Here is a 23,679-nt window from a genome sequence, read left to right on the forward strand (position 1 = left end):
GATTTACTATAAGAAAAATGTTATTACCTTTGCTGTTCTTCATCAGAATGCACTCCCAGGACTTCTACTTCAATAACAAATGTTGGTTTGGTCCCAAATAATCCATAGTTATATCCAAACAGCGGCGTTTTGTTTGTGCGTTCAAGACACTATCCGAAAGGGTAAATAAGGGTTACGCGCCCGACGCATTTCGTGACCAAAAATTTCTAAATATTCCATTACCGTACTTCGAAGCATGTCAACCGCTGTTTAAAATCAATTTTTATGCCATTTTTCTCGTAAAAAAGCGATAATATTCCGACCGGGAAAGCGTGTTTACGTTCAGAGAGAGAGAAAGTAAAAGCATGGGATCCCCTCGTGCACGATGATTGACCGCCATCCAAACGCGCTAAAGTTTTTCAGCCAGCGGCTGGAATTACATCATTCAGCTTTTTCCCGGGTTCTGAGAGGCTATGGGAGCCGTAGGAAGTGTCACGTTACAGCAAAGATCCTAAATGTTCTTTAAACAGAGCCAAGAAGCTCAAGGAATGGTCAGAGAGGGTACTTCCTGTTTGGAATCTTCTCAGGTTTTTGCCTGTCGTATGAGTTCTGTTATACTCACATAATTATATGCATATTCTAGTTTCTGGGCAGGAGTAATAATCAGATTAAATCGGGTACGTTTTTTATCCGGACGTGAAAATACTGCCCCCTAGCCATAACAGGTTTAGGGCTTGTAAGTAAGCATTTCACTGTAAGGTCTACACCTGTTGTATTCGGCACATGACAAATAACATTTGATTTGACTAACTCTACAAACTGACATCTCTGCAAACTACAGACACCACATTTGACAGTATTTTCCAATGTCAAACCATGTTTTGTTTGTGTGTATTTTTATTTCCACAATAAAGCTATAGGGCTACTGTGTGTGCGCTTGGAGCCCTTGACAACAGTAGTGGCTATTCTTCAGCTCAATAAATGAATGCATTGACGTTGTGTAACAGAACAAAACAGCCAATGCATCTGCATGCTCCCCAAATACTCTGCATACCAGACATCACTGCTTACCAGCCCTGCAGCTCTCGTCTTTAACCACAATGTAGCGTATTTCTCAAGTAGGAATTCAACTAAAATACTGTACTTTCAACCTTGCGTACACTACCAAAAACTCCGTACATATGAAAATACTACTTTGCTTTGCAGGGCTCCAGAATAACTTTCCCCCCTGGTTTTTAAGTTGGTGGCACCAGCATATGATTAGGTCACACAAAAGTTTAGCAGAGGCGTCACACAATAGAAAAAAGGAGCAATCTTTTTTCTTCTTTTATTTTAAACTAGGCAAGTCAGACAGTGGCTTCCGCCAGCGGAACAGGCACAGGGCAGACAGACACTTTCATTACCGGAATCATGAGGATAATGCACACTGTTTGACCAAATCATGGTTTTATCCTCCTAAAAAAAATTATAGTATAATTGGAGTGAGGTGACCAAGTTGAATGTGCAGCGCACATCGGTGCATCTAATTCATTTTCACTCGCACAGTCAAGTCAAAGGGTTGCAAAATGTGACTAAATGGTTGCAGTCTGGAGCCTTGTGTTTCACCAAATCATAATTGTAGCCTCCCAAAAAACAGAAAATGTTGACTGAAGTGACCAGCTAGAATTTCCAGCTCGCAGATGCAAGCATTTCAATATTTTACTCGCACAGCCAAGTCAAAGAGTGGCAAAACGCGACCAAATCGTCACATTCTGGAGCCCTGATTTGGGAAATGAGCAGATGGCCAGTTCATCCGACAATACCGTAAGATGGTGCTAGGGAAATTATTTTTCTCAAGAGTAGTTGGAAACAACTATACAATTCCCTAACGCAAAGCATGCATTCTACCATCATACAGGCCTAAGACATGAAGCTTTATTGTAGAAGAGCAGAAAAACAGGACGCCACAACTATACACAGCAACTAGGCTAAATAAAACTACTGCAGTAGTATATAATAGGTCAGTGGGAGGCTGACCTGCTGGCAGGGTGAAGGTGACCAGGTCAGTGAGGAAGTAGCAGGTGAAGTCTCCCTTGCGCTGGTGCAGGGAGGCAGCCACCTCCCGACGGATCTGCTCCGTCAGCTCAGGGCACACCATGGCTGGAATACACTTAGCTGCCTGCTGGGACACCTAGACACAGAGAGAATGTGACACAGGAATGATAAAATGTCTCCTACTGCAAATATAACCTAGGGAGCATGAAACCCAGGTGAAACATTCAGAGCGTTCCAGGGAGAAATGTAATGAGTAGAATCCCTGACTCAATCATATCTGTTTAACACAATCTATCTGAACGTTCGGTAACACCGCACCCTTCTGATCAGGCCCCAGGTAGACCATGCTCTGTCCTTCCTTAGCGGACATAATCCTGCCAGTCCTTCCAGGGTTCACACACACACACACACACACGCGCGCTTCCAGTCAGCAGTGGGATAATCTGGGATCATGTTTACACACCCATTGATCTGCCACACACCATAGCTCAATACAACACATCCCATCCACTGTGTCCTCTCCCAGTAGATAGAGCTATTCATCAGCTGGATCTTCAAAACATTGACATGTAGAAACTAACTCAACCTGGAGATGAAGTGACTATTTACCAGCACATTTAATCTACACTAACTGGTACAGCTGAATAAATGAAGTCTTTGACCTGTACCATTACAGCTAATACATTGGCAGGGCCTGAATGTCGTCCTGACCTCAGTGAGGAGCACGGCCAGCATGTTCTTCCTCTGGAAGCGGATTGCCAGGTGGACCAGGGTGAAGCCGTCGTCAAAGGCCGAGGGCCGGTTGAGAAGGCGCACCTCATCGGACGTCAGCTGCCTGGCGATGTCCCCCCCTGATGATTTATAGACCTCTACTGCAGCCAGGTCCCCCTCTACCACACCTGCAGAAAAAGAGTGGGGGAAATTAGTGAGCAGTGAAAAACACAAGCCACACACACTACATAAACTCAATGTACAGTTTACAAAACATTAGGAACACCTTCCTAATATTGAGTTCCACCCCTTTTGCCCTCAGAGCAGCCTCAATTCGTTGGGGCATGGACTTTATAAGGGATGCTGGCCTATGTTCTCACAGTTGTGTCAAGTTGGATGGATGTCCTTTGGGTGGTGGACAATTCTTGATACACACGGGAAACCCAGCAGCACTGCAGTTCTTGACACTCAAACCGGTGCTCCTGGCATCTACTACCATACCCTGTTCAAAGGCGCTTCAATCTGTTATCTTGCCCATTCACCCTCTCAATAGCACACATGCATGTCTCAAGGCTTAAAATCCTTATTTAACCGGTATCCTCCCCTTCATCTACACTTACAGAAGTGGATTTAAAAAAGGGATCATAGCTTTCACCTGGATTCACCTGGTCAGTCTGCCATAGAAAGAGAAGGTGTTCCTAATGTTTGGACACTCAGTGTATCTGTATATTAGTCATGGTGGAAAGTCTTTGCGTTTACCATCCCAATCATTTGTAGGCTATTCCTTGCCAAAACCACATAGGCACCAGGGTAGATTTACTACTACAGTACTGAAACAAAACCACCATTTGAAAAAGAACAGCATTATAAAAAGTGTGGGGGAAGTTAAAATTAGAACATTTCCAGTGCGCCTACCAGCCTCATCATTTTTGTTCAGATTTCTGAAATACCCATGCAGCAGTCTCTGGCACATTACACAACAACATTACACCCTGACTAACTATTGTTCTACACTCAAAAGGGTAATCAGTGTGAGTGATCAAAAAGATGGCACCGACAGAGAGGGCTGCTTCGCTTCTAGTAATACTTGGCAGTATTTGTATTTATTTTTGGTATTATTTCTTATATTGTATGTGTTATTACACACAGCCGGGAAGAGCTATTTGGTATCAGAGCGGCGGTAACTCACCAGCATTACAACAAAGAACACGACTTTCCCGAAGCGGATCCTTTGTTCGCGCCACCCAGGGCAATTGAACTGATTCCAGAGGCTGACCCCAAAAAAACGCCAGCGGAGAAGAGGAAGTCGGAGCAGTCTTCTAGTCAGACTCAGGAGGTGCGCACACCACCCACCGCTTCCAAGCATATTACTCGTTAATATTTCAGGCCCTGGATAACAAGGTTGATGAGATCAGGGTAAGGTTTTTTTTCCAGAGAGACAACATACTCTGTTTCACGGAAATGGTTCTCTCGGGATATACTGTCAGAGTTGGTCCAGCCATCTGGATTCTCATTACATCGCACCGACAGGAATAAACATCTCTCCGGGAAGAAGAAGGGCGGGGTGTATGTTTCAACATTAACAACTCATTGTGTGATTGTGCTAACATTCAGAAACTCAAGTCCTTTTGTTCACCGGACCTAGAATGCTTCAATCAAATGCCGACCGTATTATCTCCAAGAGAATTATTTTTGGTTATTGTCACAGCCGTGTATATCTCCCCTCAAGCCGATACCAGGACGGCCCTCAAGGAACTTGGACTTTATGCAAACTGGAAATCACATATCCTGAGGCTGCATTTATTGTAGCGGGGGATTTTAACAAAGCAAATGAGGAAAAGGCTTCCTAAATTCTATCAGCAAATCGACTGTAGCACTCGCGCTGGAAAAATACTCGACCATTGTTATTCCAACTTCCAGGATGCATACAAGGCCCTCCCCTGCCCTCCTTTCGGCAAATCTGACCACGACTCCATTTTGCTCTTCCCTTCCTATAGGTAGAAACTAAAACAGGAAGTACCCGTGCTAAGGACTATTCAACGCTGGTCTGACCAATCGGAATCCACGCTTCAAGATTGTTTTGAGCACGCGGACTGGGATATGTTCCGGGTAGCTTTGGAGAATAATACTTACGTGTACACAGACGGTTACTCAGTATCAAGAAGTGTATAGGAGAGGTTGTACCCACTGACTATTAAAACCTACCCTAACCAGAAACAGTGGAAGATGGCAGCATTCGCGCAAAACTGAAAGTGGGAACCACTGCATTTAACCATGGAAAGGTGACTGGGAACATGTCAGAATCAAACAGAGCAGTCATTGCCTCCGCAAGGCAATCAAACAGGCAAAACATCAGTATAGAAACAAAGGAGTCACAATTCAATGGCTCAGACAAGAGACGTATGTGGCAGGGTCTACAGACAATCATGGACTACAAAAGAAAAAACAGCTACGTTGCGGACACCGACGTCTTGCCTCTGGACAAGCTAAACACGTTCTTTGCCCGCTTTAAGGCCACCGATGCGGCCAGCTACCAAGGACTGCGGGCTCTCCTCCTCCATGGCCGACGTGAGTAAGACATTTAAACGCGTTAACCCTCACAAGGCTGCCGGCCCAGATGGCATCCCTAGCCGCGTCCTCAGAGCATGCGCAGACCAGCTGGCCGGAGTGTTTACAAACATATTCAATCTCTCCCTATCCCAGTCTGCTGTCCCCACATGCTTCAAGATGGCTACCATTGTTCCTGTACCCATGAATGCAAATGAACTAAATGACTATCGCACCTTAGCACTCACTTCTGTCATCAAGTGCTTTGAGAGACTAGTCAAGGATCAAATCACCTCCACCTTACCTGTCACTCTAGGCCCACTTCAATTTGCCTACCGCCCCAATAGGTCCACAGACGGTGCAATTGCCATCACATTGCACACTGCCCTATCCCATCTGGATAAGAGGAATACCGAGGTAAGAATACTGTTCTATGCTGTTGAAGGCTGAGTTATAGTCAATGTACCATCCAAGCTCATCATTAAGCTCGAGGCCCTGGGTCTGAACCCTGCCCTGTGCAATTGGGTCCTGGACTTCCTGACGGGCCGCCCCCCAGGTGGTGAAGGTAGGATACAACACCTCCACTTCGCTGATCCTCAACACAAGGGTGCGTGCTCAGTCCCCTCCTGTACTCCCTGTTCACCCATGACTGTGTGGCCATGCACGCCTCCAACTCAAAATCATCAAGTTTGCAGACGAAACTACAGTAGTAGGCTTGATTACCAACAACAACGATGTAGCCTACAGGGAGGGGGTGAGGGCTCTGGGAGTGTGGTGTCAGGAAAATACTCAACGTCAACAAAAACAAAAGGAGATGATCGTGGACTTCAGGAAAACAGCAGAGGGAGCACCCCCTATCCACATCGATGGGACAGCTGTGGAGAAGGTGGAAAGTTAAGTTCCTGTGTACATAAATCAATGACAAACTGAAATGGTCCACCCACAAAGAAAGTGTGGTGAAGATGGCGAAACAGCGCCTCTTCAACCTCAGGAGGCTGAAGAAATTTGGCTTGTCACCGAAAACCCTCAAACTTTTATAGATGCACAATCGAGAGCATCCTGTCGGACTGTATCACCATCTGGTACAGCACAACCGCAGGGTTCTCCAGAGGGTGGTACGGTCTGCACAACGCATCACCAGGGGCAAACTACCTGCTCTCCAGGACACCTACACCACCCGATGTCACAGGAAGGCCAAAAAGATCATCAAGGACAACAACCACCCGAGCCGCTGCCTGTTCGACCCCTATCATCCAGAAGTCAAGGTCAGTACAGTTGCATCAAAGCTGGGACCGAGAGACTGAAAAACAACTTCTATCTCAAGGCCATCAGACTGTTAAATAGCCATCACTAGCAAAGAGAGGCTGCTACCTACATACAGACTTGATATCATTGGCCACTATAATAAATGGAACACTAGTCACTTTAATAATGTTTATATATCTTGCATTACTCATCTCATATGTATATACAGTTTATCTTAGTCTATGTCGCTCTGACATTGCTCGTCCATATATTTATATATTCTTAATTCCATTCCTTTAGATGTGTGTGTATTAAGTATTTGTTGTGAAATTGTTAGATTTTACTTAGAAGATATTGCTGCACTGCTGGAACTAGAAGCACAAGCATTTCGCTACACCCGCAATAACATCTGCTAAACAAGTGTATGTGACAAATAAAATGTGAATAGTGTTATATATCTACACACACACGTGTATCTCACACACACACGTGTGTGTTTTAGAAAGTAACTAAGAGAAAGTGTGCGTAGGAAGAGAGGGAGTGGGAGGACAAACTGTGTTGTTAGGAGCTTGCCAGAGAGTAATAGAGAGGGAGGGAGAGAGAGCTCAGACAGGAATGTGAGAGACAAGACCACAACCACTTCTCACAGCAGTCCATTATTGTGGGTGTGCCTGCCAGCCGGCCGGCCTGCACAGTCAGAACTGCACTCACATCATTTACAACACATACACAACACATTAGGAAGGAAATGGATCCAAATATAGAGCAACTCTTTTTGTAAGGGTGAAGAACTTTGAAAAATAATCCAGACAAAATTCATGAAAGTGCTCATTTCCCCCCACAGAAAATGTCCACATAAAAAGGGTATATTTAAATCAACTTATATCTATAACACTGTTGATATGATATTGATATGCAATTTAGCACACCCTTTTATCCAAAGCAACTTAGTCATGCAAGCATACATTTTTACTTATGGGTGGCGCCTGGGAATTGAACCCATAATCCTGGACTTGCAAGCCCCATGTCCTACCAACTGAGCTACAGAGGACCATTGTAAATTAGCGTCAGCAAACTAGGTACATGTAGGTGCAGATCAGTAGGCCTACACTAAACATTCATAAGATAAACTCCAACAATATTCTCATTACCGCATTGAGTTATGTATGCAAAAAATTAATAATTGTAATTAAATTAATTCACCTGGCACATAGCATCTAGACCTACCACTTTCCTTTATTTTCTCCAGTCCTCTCCTTTTCTCTCGCCTGTTTGTCCAGATCTCCAATTGACAGAGTCAGGAGACACTTTTTTACGAAAAAAACAAATTTGATTGAATTTCCCCTTACGGTAACACCAAATCAATTGATTAACTAAAGGCTGGCTATGAGCCTGCATAAATAGGAGTCTAATTGATCTCAGGGCAGCAGAAACCCAGGGCCTTCAATGGTCTGTCAAGGAAGAAGTGTAGACAGAGGGCTAGATGAACAGTGTGTTACTGTAGCTCCCAATTGTTTTGACAGATTTTTAACTGGCAGCATCGGCACAACTTCACAGGTCGTCTGCCACAACAGTAGCCTCTGACAACCAGTGACACATAGGTTAGCACTTCAGAATAGGGGGCAACATGCCATCTACAGCACACTTTGTGCCCGTTTACAACTTCTTTCCACAATGGCTTCATGGCTAAATTAACCTACTGATAGTATGCATGACATAGCCTAGGCTAGGTAGTGTGTGATTCAGAGCTCGGACTACTCATGATAGCTACCAAAGAAAATAGATGACCTGATCTATAGATTGCATAGAGTGGGTTTATCCAAACAGGTTCATCCCACAGTACCAATTCCTGTTCAATCATTTCACCAATTATATCACATTTCATGTTTCAGGTTGTGTTGCAGCTTTGCAGGCAAGTCATGTAGCCTAGTTGATGTGCTAGCTATGCCCAGGTGTATTCAATTCCAGTCCTTCTGGGCTGACGTGTCTATGGGTTTTTGTCTTCTTGGTACCAATAGATCTACCCACTCACACAAACAAGACTAGTATCGTAGCCTCTGTGCAGTCACTCCTTTTACTGATTCATTCAGATGTAAAACTGGCAAGCAGACACACACACACACACACACACACACTAAGACAGGTCATCAGCGAAAGCTTCCTGAAGCATAGGGACCACTTGAAGCCTGCATGCTGTGTTCAGGCAATGAAGAGTCTCTATAATAAAATGAGAAAGTCCAATAATAAACCTGCTGTGGCACAAGCCAGTGGGCTGTAAAGCAGACAAAGATACCCTCAGTCAAGCAGACTGCCCTTAATACAAACAGGCATCTTGTCCTACAGTGGAGCAAACATCCTCAATCGCTAGCTTCTGGAGAGTAAAGGCTTGGAATGCATCATAGCAACATGACTAAAACTGTTTCTGGATACGCAATTTTTATACAGGGTACTTCTCACAATGCATTGTTCATCCCACCACGTTACAGATTTAGCTTTGTTTTAAAACAAACATTCAAAAGCTTAGCCTGTGTAATTATGACAGATTTTACTGAGGAAAGTGGCACTTGCAGTTTCCAATAAGGATCATTGTGAAGCTAATGTAGGCTCAAATGTGATTCATTAAGTCCAGATGACATGCTTGTTTAAAACAAGTAGCCTAAACATGTACACAAATTACATGTAACGCTAAACCAGCAGACACTACGTAACAGGACTCCTGTCATGCAAACAGCAGGTTGAACGTCCTCTTCGATGTATATTTTTGACTTGTGCACCAGTCAGGTATTTTTAGAGCAGGTGCTGCCAGGCTGCCTAGCCCCGCACGCTGGGCCCACTGTTTACCAGCCCCTGGGACTGAAGGGCAGGGTGTGTGTGTGTGTACATGTGTTGACAATGAGAGATCCCCTGGGCTCCCATCCACAGTATTAAGTGGAGTCCCCTCATACAATGGGGAGAACTGTCTTTGCTATGGGGAGTCCTTTGCATCAGTGGACAAACTGACTGGGAGGGGCAACTCTACTAAAAACAGAAGAGAGGCTAGCTAACCAATGGAATCCTCTTTGCCATGTAGTCAAGCAGGAGTGGAATCCACTCAGTCACCATTAACTCCAGGTGCAGTGCCGCTGACTGGACCAGCCCTTGATTCAAAGCTTCAAGGGAAACTCTCTGAAAGGGAAAGTAGAGTATCCTCTTCACTAGGGTTGCAAATGGTCAGAAACTTTCAGGAAATCTTCCATGGGAAGTTAAATTCCCCAAATTCCAGGGCTTTTCTTAAATTCATCAAAAAAAGTTAGCTTATTCTAGGTCTTATGGCATATTTTGGTTAAACTATCATCAATTCAATGGAATTGCAACCCTCTGCATGCACAGTAAATTCTTCAATCACATGTACTGTGCACTCCCAAGATCTTGCATACTAATGAGATGCTATTGAGCCCACACTACTACACTGTCTGAGCAAAGGACTACATGCTTTCTGGTAAGTTTTGATTACAATACTGGGTGGGGTGAAATACACACACATACATATATCCATACAATATATTGATACACACACACATATCCATACAATATATTGATATACACACACACACACACACACACACACACACACACACACACACACACACACACACACACACATATCCATACAATATATTGATGCACACACTAACTATATATACACACAGTTGAAGTCAGAAGTTTACATACACCTTAACCAAATACAATTAAACTCCGTTTTTCACAATTGCTGACATTTAATCCTAGTAAAAATTCCCTGTCTTAGGTCAGTTAAGATCACCACTTTATTTTAAGAATGTGAAATGTCAGAATAATAGTAGAGAGAAAGATTTATTCAGCTTTTATTTCTTTCATCACATTCCCAGTGGGTCAGAAGTTTACATACACTCAATTAGTATTTGGTAGCATTGCCTTTAAATTGTTTTACTTGGGTCAAACGTTTCAGGTCCAATCTGCGGCACAAAAACATGAACTCATTACCTTGATGCTTTCTCTGTTAATTCTAATGAGAACCTGCTGTAAATCAAGCAGAGAACCGATGATCAACATCAATTCCCTAGAGATATTAGATCCGATGTGAATCCAGGCACAAATGTCTTCACCGGTGTAACGAATGAGACACCAAAATATTTGGGACATTCCTCGCAAACACCTTTTTTTCCAGCACTTGGGCTGTTGTTGCATCACATGCGCTATCACAACAGCTGTTCGTCACTTGCCTGTCATTCAGAAAACTCCTTCCTGGATCAGATGGTGTGAAAATATCACGGCGTTATTAAACAGCACGAACCCAAATGTGCATCCAACAAGTATTATGCATAATTATTGAAGAAGAACCTTTCTGGTTAGAAGAATTTGATTTTGCAATTGCATAGATTTTGGGGGATTTGTGTGCCCATGAAAACTGTGTTCACCACATAACAAACTAAATGTTACACTACATTTCTGAAATTTCCATATAATTTTTTAACTGTCCAACAGCTAGAGCCAGGATTGTCACAGGGTTCAAGTTCAATGTCTAATTTAACTGATTAATATACGACATAAACAACAACTTACCGTAATTTCCGGACTATTAAGCGCACCTGAATATAAGCCGCACCCACCGAATTAAAAAAAAAAAATATATATATATATATTTTTTTTGAACATAAATAAGCCGCACATGTCTATAAGCCGCAGGTGCCTACCGGTACATTGAAACGAATGAACTTCACACAGGCTTTAACGAAACACGGCTTGTAACAAAAAAATAAAACATTTGCAGTAAGCTTTAGTTGTCTTTTTGCACTGAGTCAATTCCTCACGCTGCTGTTTCCAACGTCTTATCATCGACTCATTAAGACCAAGCTCCCGTGCAGCAGCTCTATTTCCTTTTCCAACAGCCAGATCAATCGCCTTCAACTTGAAAGCTGCATCATATGCATTTCTCCGTGTCTTTGCCATGATGAGGGTGACAAAATGACTACCGTAATCAGAATGATGGGAAGTTTGAGAGCGCTCGATTTAATCTAAACAGTAAACAAAAAAGTTGTTTGACCTTAACCCGGTCGGCAATTTCATTGGTCTAATGAAAGCTTCATGCCGCCAAAAAAACTGAGCACGTCACAGAATGTGTTTTTTTGGAAGAAAAAAAATTGAAAGCGGGAAAAATCCATATATTAGCCGCGTAATTGTTTAAGCTGCGGGGTTCAAAGCGTGGGAAAAAAGTTGCGGCTTATAGTCCGGAATTTACGGTACACTGTCATAACTTTTAACCTTTATGTCCTTATATTTATCACATGATTTGACAAATCTGTCAAATCACAAACCATGAGAAATAATTAAACAAGAGTTAAAATGTAAATTTTATTGGTCACATATTTAGCAGGTGTTATTGCAGGTGTAGCGAAATACTTGTGTTCATAGCTCCAACAGTGCAGTAGTATCTAAGAATTCACAACAATACGCAAATCTAAAAAGTAAAAGAATGGAATTAAGAAATATATAATTATTAGGACGAGCAATGTCGGAGTGGCATTGACGAAATACAGTAGAATATAATAAAGTATATACATATGAGATGAGTAAAGCAGTTTTTCAGTCTCTCGGTACCAGCTTTGATGCACCTGTACTGTCCTCGCTTCTGGATGGCAGCGGGGTGAACAGGCCGTGGTTCGGGTGGCTGAGGCCCTTGAGGATCTTCTTGGCCTTCTCATGACATTGGGTACTGTAGGCAGTGTGCCCCCGCTGATGTGTTGGGCAGACCGTACCACCCTCTGGAGAGCCCTGCGGTTGTGGGCGGTGCAGTTGCCGTACTAGGCGGTGATACAGCTCGACAGGATGCTCTTAATTATGCATCTGTAAAAGTTTGTGAGGGTCTTAGGGGCCAAGCTGAATTTCTTCAGCCTCCTAAAAAAGGTTGAATAGACACCGTTGTGCCTTCTTCACCAAACTGTCTGTGTGGGTGGACCATTTGAGATTGTCAGTGCTGTGAACACCAAGGAACATGAAGCTATCCACCTTCACCGTGGTCTCGTCGATGTGGATAGGGGCGTGCTCCCTCTGCTGTTTCCTGAAGTCCACGATCAGCTCCTTTGTTTTGTTGATGTTGAGGGAGAGGTTTTCTTGGCACCTCTCAGCCAGAGCCCTCACCTCCTCCCTGTAGGCTGTCTCATCATTGTTGGAAATCAGGCCTACTACTGTAGTGTCGTCTGCAAACTTGATGATTGAGTTGGAGGCGTACGTGGTCATGTAGTCATGGGTGAACAGGAGGGGGCTGAGCACGCACATTTCTGGGGCCCCTGTGTTGAGGATCAGCAAAGTGGAAGTGTTGTTTCCTACCTTCACCATCTGAGGGAGGCCCATCAGGAAGTCCAGGACCCAGTTGCACAGGGCGGGGTTCAGATCCAGGGCCCCAAACTTAATGAGCTTGAGGTTACTATGGTGTTGAAGGCTGAGCTATACTCAATGAACAACATTCTGACGTAGGCATTCCTCTTGTCCAGATGGGATAGGGCTGTGTGCAGTGCAATGGCGATTGCATTGTCTGTGGATCTATTGGGAAGTAAGAAAATTGAAGTGGGTCTTGTATGTCAGTTAAGGTAGAGGTGATATGATCCTTAACTAGCCTCACAAAGCACTTCATGATGACAGAAGTGAGTGCTACAGAGCAGTAGTCATTTAGCTCAGTTACCTTTGCTTTCTTGGGTACAGGAACAACGGTGGACATCTTGAAGCAAGTGGGGACAGCAGACTGGGATAGGGAGAGATTGAATATGTCCGTAAACACTCCAACCAACTGGTCTGCGCATGCTCCGAGGACGCGGCTAGGATGCCGTCTGGGCCAGCAGCATTGCAAGGGTTAACATGCTTAAAACTTCCTACTCACATTCGGCCACAGAGAATGAGAGCCCACAGTCCTTGGGAGCGGGCCGCGTCGGTGGCACTGTGTTATCCTCAAAGCGGGCTAAGAAGGTGTTTAACTTGGCTGGGAGCCAGACGTCAGTGTCCGCGGTGTGGCGTGTTTTCCCTTTGTAATCTGTGACTGTTTGTAGATCCTGCCACATACGTCTCGTGTCAGAGCCATTTGAATTGCGACTCCACTTTGCATCTATACTGACATTTTGCCTGTTTGCCTTACGAAGGGAATAACTACACTGTTTGTATTTGACCATATTCCCAGTGACCTTGTCATGGTTAAATGCAGTGGTTTGCGCTTTCTGTTTTGCGTGAATGCTGCCATCTATCCATGGTTTCTAGTTTGGGTAGCTTTTTATATAGTCACCATGGGAAAGACATCCCTTATAAGCGTCAATGTTATTCTCAAAGGCTACCTGGAACATATCCCAGTTCACGTGATCAAAACAATCTTGAAGCATGGATTCTGATTGGTCAGACCAGTGTTGAATAGACCTTAGCACGGGTACTTCCTATTGAGTTTCTGCCTATAGGAAGGGAGAAGAAAAATGGAGTTGTGATCTTATTTGCAAAAGGGAGGGTGGGGGAGGGCCTTGTAGGCATCTCGAAAAGACGAGAAGCAGTGATCTAGTGTTTTTCCTGAGCGAGTACTACAGTCAATGTGCTGATAGAACTTCGGTAGCCTTTTCCTCAAATTTGCTTTGTTAAAATCCCCAGCAACAATAAATGCGGCCAAAAGATATGTGGTTTCCAGTTTGCATAAAGTCCTGTGTAGTTCTTTGAGGCCCTCGTGGTATCGGCTTGAGGGGGAATATACACGGCTGTACACAGCTATAACGAAAACAGAAATATCTTGGGAGGTAATACGATCAGCATTTGATTGTGCGGTATTCTAGGTCGGATGAACAAAAGGACTTGAGTTTCTGTATGTTTACACAATCACACCATGAGTAGTTAATCATGAAGCATACACCCCTGCCTTTCTTCTTCACGGAAAGTTATTTATTTCTGTCCGCACGATGAACTGAGAACCCAGCTGGCTGTATGGACGGGGATTCCGTGAAAACATTATGTGAAACAGAGTATGTCTCTCTAGAAGGAGATCCTCGCCCTGAGCTCGTCTACTTTATTGTCCAGAGACGGAACATTGGCAAGTAATATACTCGGAAACGGTGGATGGTGTGCCCGCCTCCTGAGTCGGACTAGAAGTCCACTCTGAATACCTCTTCTCCGCCGGTGGAGACTTGGAGCAGTTCGATGGGTTTTGGGATAAGTTCAATAATGTAATTCGTAATGCTGGTGAGTTACCACCCCTCTGATATCCAAAAGTTATTTACGGCTGTATGTAATAACACAAAAAATGTTCTGGGCTAATAATGTAAGAGGGAACACACACAAAAAAAAAAATACTGCCATGTCTGTCAGCACCATCTTGGGTTAAAACAGCAGATTTAATCTTAATGTAATGACATGAAAATAAATTGGCAGATTATCATCAATGATTTATCAACAGCTGTAACCAGTTGTCCAGTGTAGGAAATACTCACTGGTACCCTAGTTTACAGAACGACAAACATTCTGTTCAGTCTAGCAAACAAGAATATCTGTCAGGTGAGGGTAAGGGTTGGAAGAACATAGTGAACCTATAGACTATGGTTGAGTTCCTGCCTGATATATTGCTATATCTTATGTGGTTAGCTGATATGGTACCCATCTGGCATTCATCTGCACTGTAGTCAGACAGAAACTCAACCTCTGGCTTGAGTCAACACAGCACAGCAGTTCCTAACTGTTCATCCATCCACCCACTCAGCTTGCACAGTCTGCAGCCTCTCCTCTCAGAGCATGAGCAGGGAATCTGTTAACTCACTGCATAAAATGTATAATGAAGAACTCCCATTTCACAACAGAAGTACATAAATACAGGGGAGTTATTTCTCAACCATAATGAGCATAACATTCTCCACAGCAGGCAATACAGAGAAATTAACAGGGTTGGAGATAACATTGATTTCCTTGCATCCACTCACGCACTGACTCACCTGCACAAGCATTGAGAAACAACCAGTCAGTCCTCCTCATCCTGTTCTTCATCTGTTTAAGCCTCTTAAAGTCCACCTGCCGCTCCTCTATGCTCCCAATTCCGGCTCCCAATGCCAGCTCGTTCCTCTGAAAGTCCATTTTAGCCTCCGCCTCCCGCTTGGAGGTGGGCGGGGACCTCCTCTGGCTGCCGCAGCACCCCACTACTCCACTTCCGCCCTTTCCCACACCCCCCCTCCTGTTGTCACTGTCCTGCTCGTTGAGTATGGAGGGTGGTAGGCTCTCGGGCTTCAAGGCCAGTTCGATGGGTTTTGCCAAGCTCTTGTGCCTGGAGTGGTCACACACCACACATTTGCATGCTTTAGGCCAGTTTGCATAAGTGCAGGCGGCACAGGTCCAGTGCTGGGCGTTGAGGCGGTTGCGGTCGTTATACTCCTCGCAGGGGTCCGTAGGGGTGGATGGGGGTGCGGGTTGGCATCCTGAGCCTGAGGTCTGGGGTGACTCGGTGGGAATGCGTGGCTGCTGCGCCAGCCCCTGGTGGGGCTGCTCCTGCTGATGTCCCTGATGCCGCTGGCACAGACACTGAGTGCAGCGAATGGCACAGGGCCAGTTTAAGTAGGTGCACATGTGGCAGGACCATTTGCTGGAGGGGGGCTCGGGGGAGTCTGTGATGCGGACACGAGGGCGGGCACTGGAGTCCGGGCAGATTAGGAGACTGGAGCCTCCCTGGGGTGGGCTGTTGATGTGACTCAGACGTTCCCACTGGTGGCTGGCGTCCAGGCCAGGGCTGCTCCGGAAGGGCTCCTCGGTGATGATGGCACCCCTGCTGGGCCTCTGGGCACGGCACATGGTGCACTTGATGGCAGAGGGCCAGTTCTCAAACGTGCAGTATTCACAGGCCCACTTGGCACCCAGCTCAGTCATCGCCACTCCACCGCTGGGTGATGGCTGCTGCTGGGAGGGACTCTGCTTGGCAGCTCCACTCAAGGAGATCACACAGGCAAGCAGGATGCTAGGGTAACAACAGAAACACAGGATAAGGTGAGGGGCCATACTGGCCTTTAAAATCATCAGACTGACTGCACTGTGACACATGCAGAAACACACAGAATAAAGATCACAGATAGACCTACTATTCACATTTAGACTTTAAATGGATGTCATGTTTGAAAGAAAATGTTTTCATAAGTAAAACAAGAACATCAGTTAGGCTAGTTATGCCTAATCTATTACAGAGTAACAGACCTGATATTAGAGACCTCGCAACTCTGACACAAAAACTAAGAAAGCTACATGTATTTCATCAACCATGCTCAAACAGCTACAAAGATGTGCGCTCTTGACCCGGCACAAATTCTCAGTGCGTTAAATCAAAGCCTGAGAGGCTCAGTGCAGATTAACCCACATAGCAAGAAGCCAAGAGCAGCAGGCTGCAACCCAATCTTCTGCCTCCATGCCCCTTAAAACTGATACCGTAAACACATCCGGAGATACAGAGCAAATGTGCCCTACAAAGCAGTGTTACCTGACAAAGGACAGATGAAACCAAACACCAGACAACACTCAAACTCATGCCAATAATGAACCTCAAAAAAGGTAGACTCAGCGAAATTATGTTGCCACGAGCAACACCGCAGATGTTGCAATGAGCGAGATGCAAGACACAGTGACACACAGTTTCTGGGCATTTGCATAGGTTTGCTTCACGCTAGTATGGCATGGCAGGTACAGGACCAAAACAGCTGGGAAGTTTCAAGGCTCCAAAGTCTTTAATTCCGATGGAGTTTTGTTTGTTTGTGTAGCTCTCTTCTTAATTATTCATACTTTTTTGTTGGCACTTTTTACCCCTTTTCCTCCACCATTTCCTGATATCCAACTGGTAGTTACAGTCCTGTCCCATCGCTGCAACTCCCGTACAGACTCGGGAGAGGCGAAGGTCGAGAGCCATGCACCCTCCGAAACACGACCATGCCAAGCCACACTGCTTCTTGACACACTGCTCGCTTAACCTGGTTGCCAGCCGTACCAACGTGTCTGAGGAAACACCGTACAACTGGCAACCGTGTCAGCGTGCATGCGCCTGGCCCGCCACAGGAGTCGCTAGAGCGCAATGGGACAAGGACATACCGGCCAGCCAAACCCTCCTCTAACCCGGACGATGCTGGGCCAATTGTGCCCTGCCTCATGGGTCTCCCGGTAGCGGTCGGCTACGACACAGCCCGGGATCGAACCCGGATCTGTATTGACGCCTCTAGCAGTGCGAAGCAGTGCCTTAGACCGCTGTGCCACTCGGGAGGCCAGTTCTTCGTACTTTTGTGTGGTATAATTTTTTTTTTACTTTGCGTAGACTGAAATCACTGGAGAGCCCTCTGCGCTTCAACGCTGTTAATTTTTGCAGAAATTGACCCACTATGCTGTTTACTTTACGCACCTACGTCATGTCGCTGAGTCTACCTTTAACAATACAGTTGAGAAGTTGCCCCAAGCTCTGACCTAGGCCCGTCAGGTTTTTATTTGGTTAAACTATCTATCTATCTAAAAGGTTCTCAATTGGGGTGGGATAGGTTGGTCCTAGATCAGTGCAAAACAGTCTACTCTGCACTCAGTTACATTTTCACGGATCGTCTACACCTGTTGTTTACTAAGCATGTGACAAATAAAGTGAATTGTTCTTTTTCAATGTGTTTGAAATATTCCTTGACACAAACCAACACCATGCAAAATGAATATTAGTGAAATGTTTGCTATTACAAGAAATTCAGACAGGCAGCTAGCTATTATTACAACAAAATGCTGTGATATGTATTTCGGAACATATTTAAAAAGGCTGCAAATCCAGGTTGAGGAGTAACTTACATTTGAAAGTTGAAACCACCACAAGCATAGATACACACGGCTAGGCATGGCTTAATGCGACCACACACGGCTAGGCATGGCTTAATGCGACCACACACGGCTAGGCATGGCTTAATGCGACCACACACGGCTAGGCATGGCTTAATGCGACCACACCCCCAAGTGGGGTACAGCCATAGGGTACCCTGTTACTCCTATAATAAATTGCCTGCTTTACTCATAACCTGACAATGGCTGTTTTTTTTATCATTATGGATATGTTTGGTTGGTCATTTTTAACATACTTTTAAGTCATCTTAAATGAACAATCTACATCATACCTAAAAACACTTTCATTCTAAATGTAAAAAATGTTAGCATGAACAGAGACTGTCACATGGAATGTACGTCACAATTATGGGGCCAAGCGACGACTCCAGACTAATTAGCTAGCCCTGCTCGAAAAGCGGACACTTTTAAATTTCCATAAACATTTTCAGCAACATCACGTGTCGTTATTAATATACTTGGCTGTCATGACAATAATTAGTAGGAGAAAAAGACTACCAAATTAAGTTGGATCAACTGTCCAAGGACCAGGTTAGATGAACCTCATGGTTTCAGGATATTATAGCGCGCTCGGGAAGTCTTCAGACCCCTTGACTTTTCCCACATTTTGTTACATTACTGCCTTATTCTAAAAATGATTAAATAAAAATCCTACATCTACACACAATATCTCATTAAGACAAAAGCAAAAACAGTTTAGAAAATGTAGTAAATGTAATAAAAATACACAGAAATACCTTATTTACATAAGTATTCAGACCCTTTGCTATGAGCCTCAAATTGACCTCAAGTGCATCCTGTTTTCATTGATCATCCCTGAGATGTTTCTACAACTTGATTGGAGTCCACCTGTGGTAAATTCAATTGATTGGATATGATTTGGAAAGGCACACACCGGTCTATATCAAGTCCCACAGTTGACAGTGCATGTCAGAGCAAAAACCAAGGTCGAAGGAATTGTCCGTAGAGCTCAGAGACAGGAGTGTCAATGCACAGATCTGGGGAAAGGTACCCACAAATGTCTGCAGCATTGAAGGTCCCCAAGAACACAGTGGCCTCAATCATTCTTAAATGGAAGACGTTTGGAACCACCAAGACTCTTCCTACAGCTGGCTGCCTGGACAAAATAAGCAATCGGGGGAGAAGGTCCTTGGTCAAGAACCCAGTGGTCACTGACAGAGCTCCAGATTTCCTCTGTGGAGATGGGAGAACCTTCCAGAAGGACAACCATCTCTGCAGCACTCCAACAATTAGGCATTTATGGTAAAGTAGCCAGACGGAAGCCACTCCTCAGTAAAAAGGCACATGACAGCCCGCTTGGAGTTTGCCAAAAGGTACCTAAAGGACTCTGAGACCATGAGAAACAAGATTCACTGGTCTGATGAAACCAAGATTGAACTCTTTGACCTGAATGCCAAAGAGCCACGTCAGGAGGAGACCTGGCACCATCCCTACGGTGAAGCATGGTGATGGCAGCATCATGCTGTGGGGATGTTTTTCAGCGGCAGGGACTAGGAGACTAGTGAGGATCGAGGGAAAGATGAATAGAGCAAAGTACAGAGAGATCTTTGATGAAAGCCTGCTCCAGAGTGCGCAGGACCTCAGACTGTGACGGTTCACCTTCCAACAGGACAACAATCCTAATCCCACAGCTAAGACAACTCAGGGGTGGCTTCGGGACATGTCTCTGAATGTTCTTGAGTGGCCCAGCCAGAGCCTGGACTTGAACCCAATCAAACATCTCTGGATGTATTGCATACAGCTTGCTAGTTCGCTTGTAGTTAGGACTACTGAGCTGTATCGTCCAAATAACAGCTATAATATTCTTCCGCATTTGGATATTTATGCAAAACTGTAGATTCCACCAAGTAAAGTTAGGTGTAGGTATCAACATTGGCTAATTTGGGCCATTTGGTAGGGTTGTCTCCCCAGCTGGTCTCTGGCAAATTGAAAGGCCACATAAGCAATCCAACAAGAATACACTTCTCTAAATACCTAGACCGTTCAAGGGCAGGCAGTAGTTACGCAACATATCTGACTAGCGAACTAGATAGAGATGAAAAAAAAAGCTAGGGCTAAACAAACAGTGAAGTAAGTATAATGTGACAGTTTTAACATCTTTTTTTTCTGTCAGTGTTAGCAGGTCAGGTAAATTAGTGGCTGAATAAGTATCATGCAAATTATTATCATGACAGCCAAGTATATAAATAACGGCAGGTGATGCTGCTGAACGCGTTTATGGAAATGTTAAAGTGTCAGTAGTTTGCTTAGGAGGCCACCTAAATTGGACTAATTACATCAGAGCAACAGGAGTACCCTATGGCTGTACCCACTCCGGGATGTGGTCACGTGAAGCCACGCCTCGCTGTCTGTATCTATAGAGCCTGGATTGGTAGCTCACTGGTTGGTTAAAAAGAAAAGAAGCATCTGTGCATTGTGTCTACTTATTTCAATTGAGCAATGTAACAAGTCAACTACTGTAATTAGCTAGTTTTGCTACTGCATATTGGGCTGGGCGTGTCGAATAAAAATCCAAATGATTATAGTTAGCTATTTACAAAGTAACAATGGTAAAAACACAGCTACAAGACAAACTATTGTAACTAGTTAATTTAGCGTCTGTCTAATCATTTAGATTTGCGAGACGACTAAAGTTTGTTAATATGCAGGGCGAAATTCACATTCGTTTAAGACAAGAATTTTTAAACAGACAATGTTGTGCCCATTAATCTCAATTTACGAAACTGTTTTGACAAATCAAATTCTAACCAACGTTAGCAAATATGAAAATAATCCAGTGTAGCCAGCCAACTACAGTACAGTAAAGTACCTAGCTAACGTTATCTATTCAGTGCAGCTATGATGATTGCAGTAAAGGTAACGTTATTGCTTTCGTTCTAAACAATATCTCATACAAGGGGTGACAACTGTAAGTAGCTAACATTTAACAGTGGCGTCTGCTGGTTTTAACCAAAGATGTAACTGTGTTTTACCTTTTCCTGTGTTTACACTCCTTCCAGACGCAACCACAACAAACCGCTCTTGAGCTTCAGTCCAACATTAACGTTATATCGCTCGAGCTTTCCCAACGAAACCCAATCTGTATGTCCCGAAGTCAAGCTTTCATTTGGTCAAAAGACACATATTTAAGTTTCCGTTTGTACGTAGCTTCGAGACCTGTGCAATAGAACAACCCCCCCGATGCAGTCTCTCCGGGGCTTTAAATCATGTTAATCCCAATTTCCAACCGCCGTTCTGTCGGTCTTTAATGGCGGCGTGGGGGGAAACTGGAAAACCCCCCAAAAAAATACACTCCAGAGAGAAGCAGGAGGATTTAGCACCTGGATTCACCGGGCAAACTGATTGGATAGTTTTTTTGTATTCCTCCTGTTTGCTATGCTATGCGTCTTTCGTTGCCAATAGTTAACAAGCTTTATCAAATATGTATACCTCTTTGTTATACCTGTGGCTTTATTTTAGCAGTCTCTGATGTCAAAATAATATGAAACCGTAATTAATTTCTGCAGTCTTGGCTCAAATGATGTACCACGGAACATTAAACGACACCCCATTCCCGAAGCCACGGTCATGTCATTTGTTTACGTCTGTATCTCAGCTGTATATCTTTAAGGGACATTAGGATGACGTCATATTTTGGATAAAAAAATATATACTGCAGCAGTCTGCAGTAAAGGGCAGGTTGTTAAAAAAGTATTCGATGTAAATTCTAGACCAGCATCAATCAACATAGCATTCACGACTATTTTACCAACGACAGACTGTGACCCTGCTTTAAACCTATTTGAAGCATTGACATACACAATGGCGAATTAGCAGAACAATAAATACAGTACATCTTTCAAATTCTGCATGGCTCATGCGACTGTTTATTTCAATGATTTATTTACATGAACGTCCCACCCACTTCCCAAATTATGTCCCAGAAGAAGACCACTCTGCTTTTATTAAATTAACTAGACAAGTCAGTGTAAAAAAAAAAACGTATTTTCAATGACGGCCTAGGAACTGAACTGCCTTGTTAAGGGGAAGAACTACAGATGTTTACCTTGTCAGCTCGGGGATTCGATCTGGCAATCTTTCGGGTACTAGTCTAACGCTCTAATCGCTGGGCTACCTGCCGCTCTCGAACGCTGGCTAACGGTTCTCTGGAACTGTCCAGAGCGATAGGAACGCATGGAATATTTAAATTCTCTGGAATTCTGGGATTTTTTATTTATGGGAATGCCATATGTATAAAATGTTATATTTGCTCATATGATTTCCTTAAAAAAGACATGCAATCTCTTGACTTTTTCTCTCAAATTAATAATAATAATTATCTTGGAGAATTATACAATACAAATGTTCAATAACTCTAGAGAATGACAATTGTTTTCTCTAATTCAAAAGTCCCACTAATGAATGTGTACATTAACGCATTTGTATGTGAGAGATGTGAATTGTTAAAAGTGTAATGCGTTTTTTTTTGTTATCTCAATATTTTGCTAGGACTGTCTGGGAGTGGGGTGGGGAAAACTGAAAATGAACTGTTATTGGTGGAAAGATTTGGAACTCTCTCTTATTGGTCTATTAACTAATTTACTGCATGGTGATGTCACAATGGAAGGCCAAAACTCCACCCTACCAAAATAGGCCGAAATATCAGGTTGTCTTTTCAAACAACTCTTACACTTTAAGCGTATTAGCATCATTTTCACAATTTCATCGTATTATCCTAACCTAATAGTGTGGAAATATATATAAAACACAGGTAAACCTAGTTTTTGACTGTACTGGGTCTTTAACAGTTGGTCTTTCTGAACGACCCTTTACTCAGGCCTAAAACAAAAAGTGGGTAGAAAGGTTGAACACATGACTCTGCAAAATAAATAAGCATGTCTCTTTTATTACACCCCACTTAAGAACCGTATTCTCTGTGAGAGAACTACTGTGACCAAAAGAGCTTGGTCTATCACTGTCCCGCCTATGATAGACATGTTCAGACATTAGGGATTTAATGGGACTTTGTGCTTCAGGGAGAAGGATCTCAGGGGCCGCTTTCAGCTTGGGGCCAAACCGTGTTGTTTAGAGTACTTTCACCCTCCTCTCCTGCCAGCCACTTCCATCATGACTGAGATGCTCATAAATAAGTGCTGTTTGAATGCTACCCCCTCCCATCTACTGTACAGTGTACATTATTGATTATTTGTTCTTAACTCCCATTATTTATTCCAGTGATCAAGTGGAAACCACTCCTTTCACTCTCGATTTTGTCATAATCAGTTGTGACTTTGTTAT

The 23,679-nt window shown here is 43.9% G+C and overlaps 1 protein-coding gene across 1 annotated transcript in view; it reads right to left on the reverse strand.

Annotated features, from left to right (window-relative positions):
* Positions 1 to 22,025, reverse strand: part of LOC115153244 (ubiquitin thioesterase Zranb1) — a 34,980-nt gene extending 12,955 nt beyond the window's left edge. Inside the window, exons 1-4 of the mRNA XM_029698484.1 lie at positions 21,375 to 22,025; positions 15,480 to 16,489; positions 2,725 to 2,912; positions 1,996 to 2,149 (exon numbers count right to left, since the gene is read on the reverse strand). Of these exons, the coding sequence (XP_029554344.1) occupies positions 1,996 to 2,149; positions 2,725 to 2,912; positions 15,480 to 16,401 (1,264 nt within the window). The 5' untranslated portion in view covers positions 16,402 to 16,489; positions 21,375 to 22,025. The remainder of the gene's footprint in view (positions 1 to 1,995; positions 2,150 to 2,724; positions 2,913 to 15,479; positions 16,490 to 21,374) is intronic.
* Between the last annotated feature and the right edge of the window lie 1,654 nt (positions 22,026 to 23,679).

This window comes from Salmo trutta, chromosome 18 (genome assembly GCF_901001165.1).
Source record: "Salmo trutta chromosome 18, fSalTru1.1, whole genome shotgun sequence".
In the NCBI taxonomy this organism is placed as follows: domain Eukaryota; kingdom Metazoa; phylum Chordata; class Actinopteri; order Salmoniformes; family Salmonidae; genus Salmo; species Salmo trutta.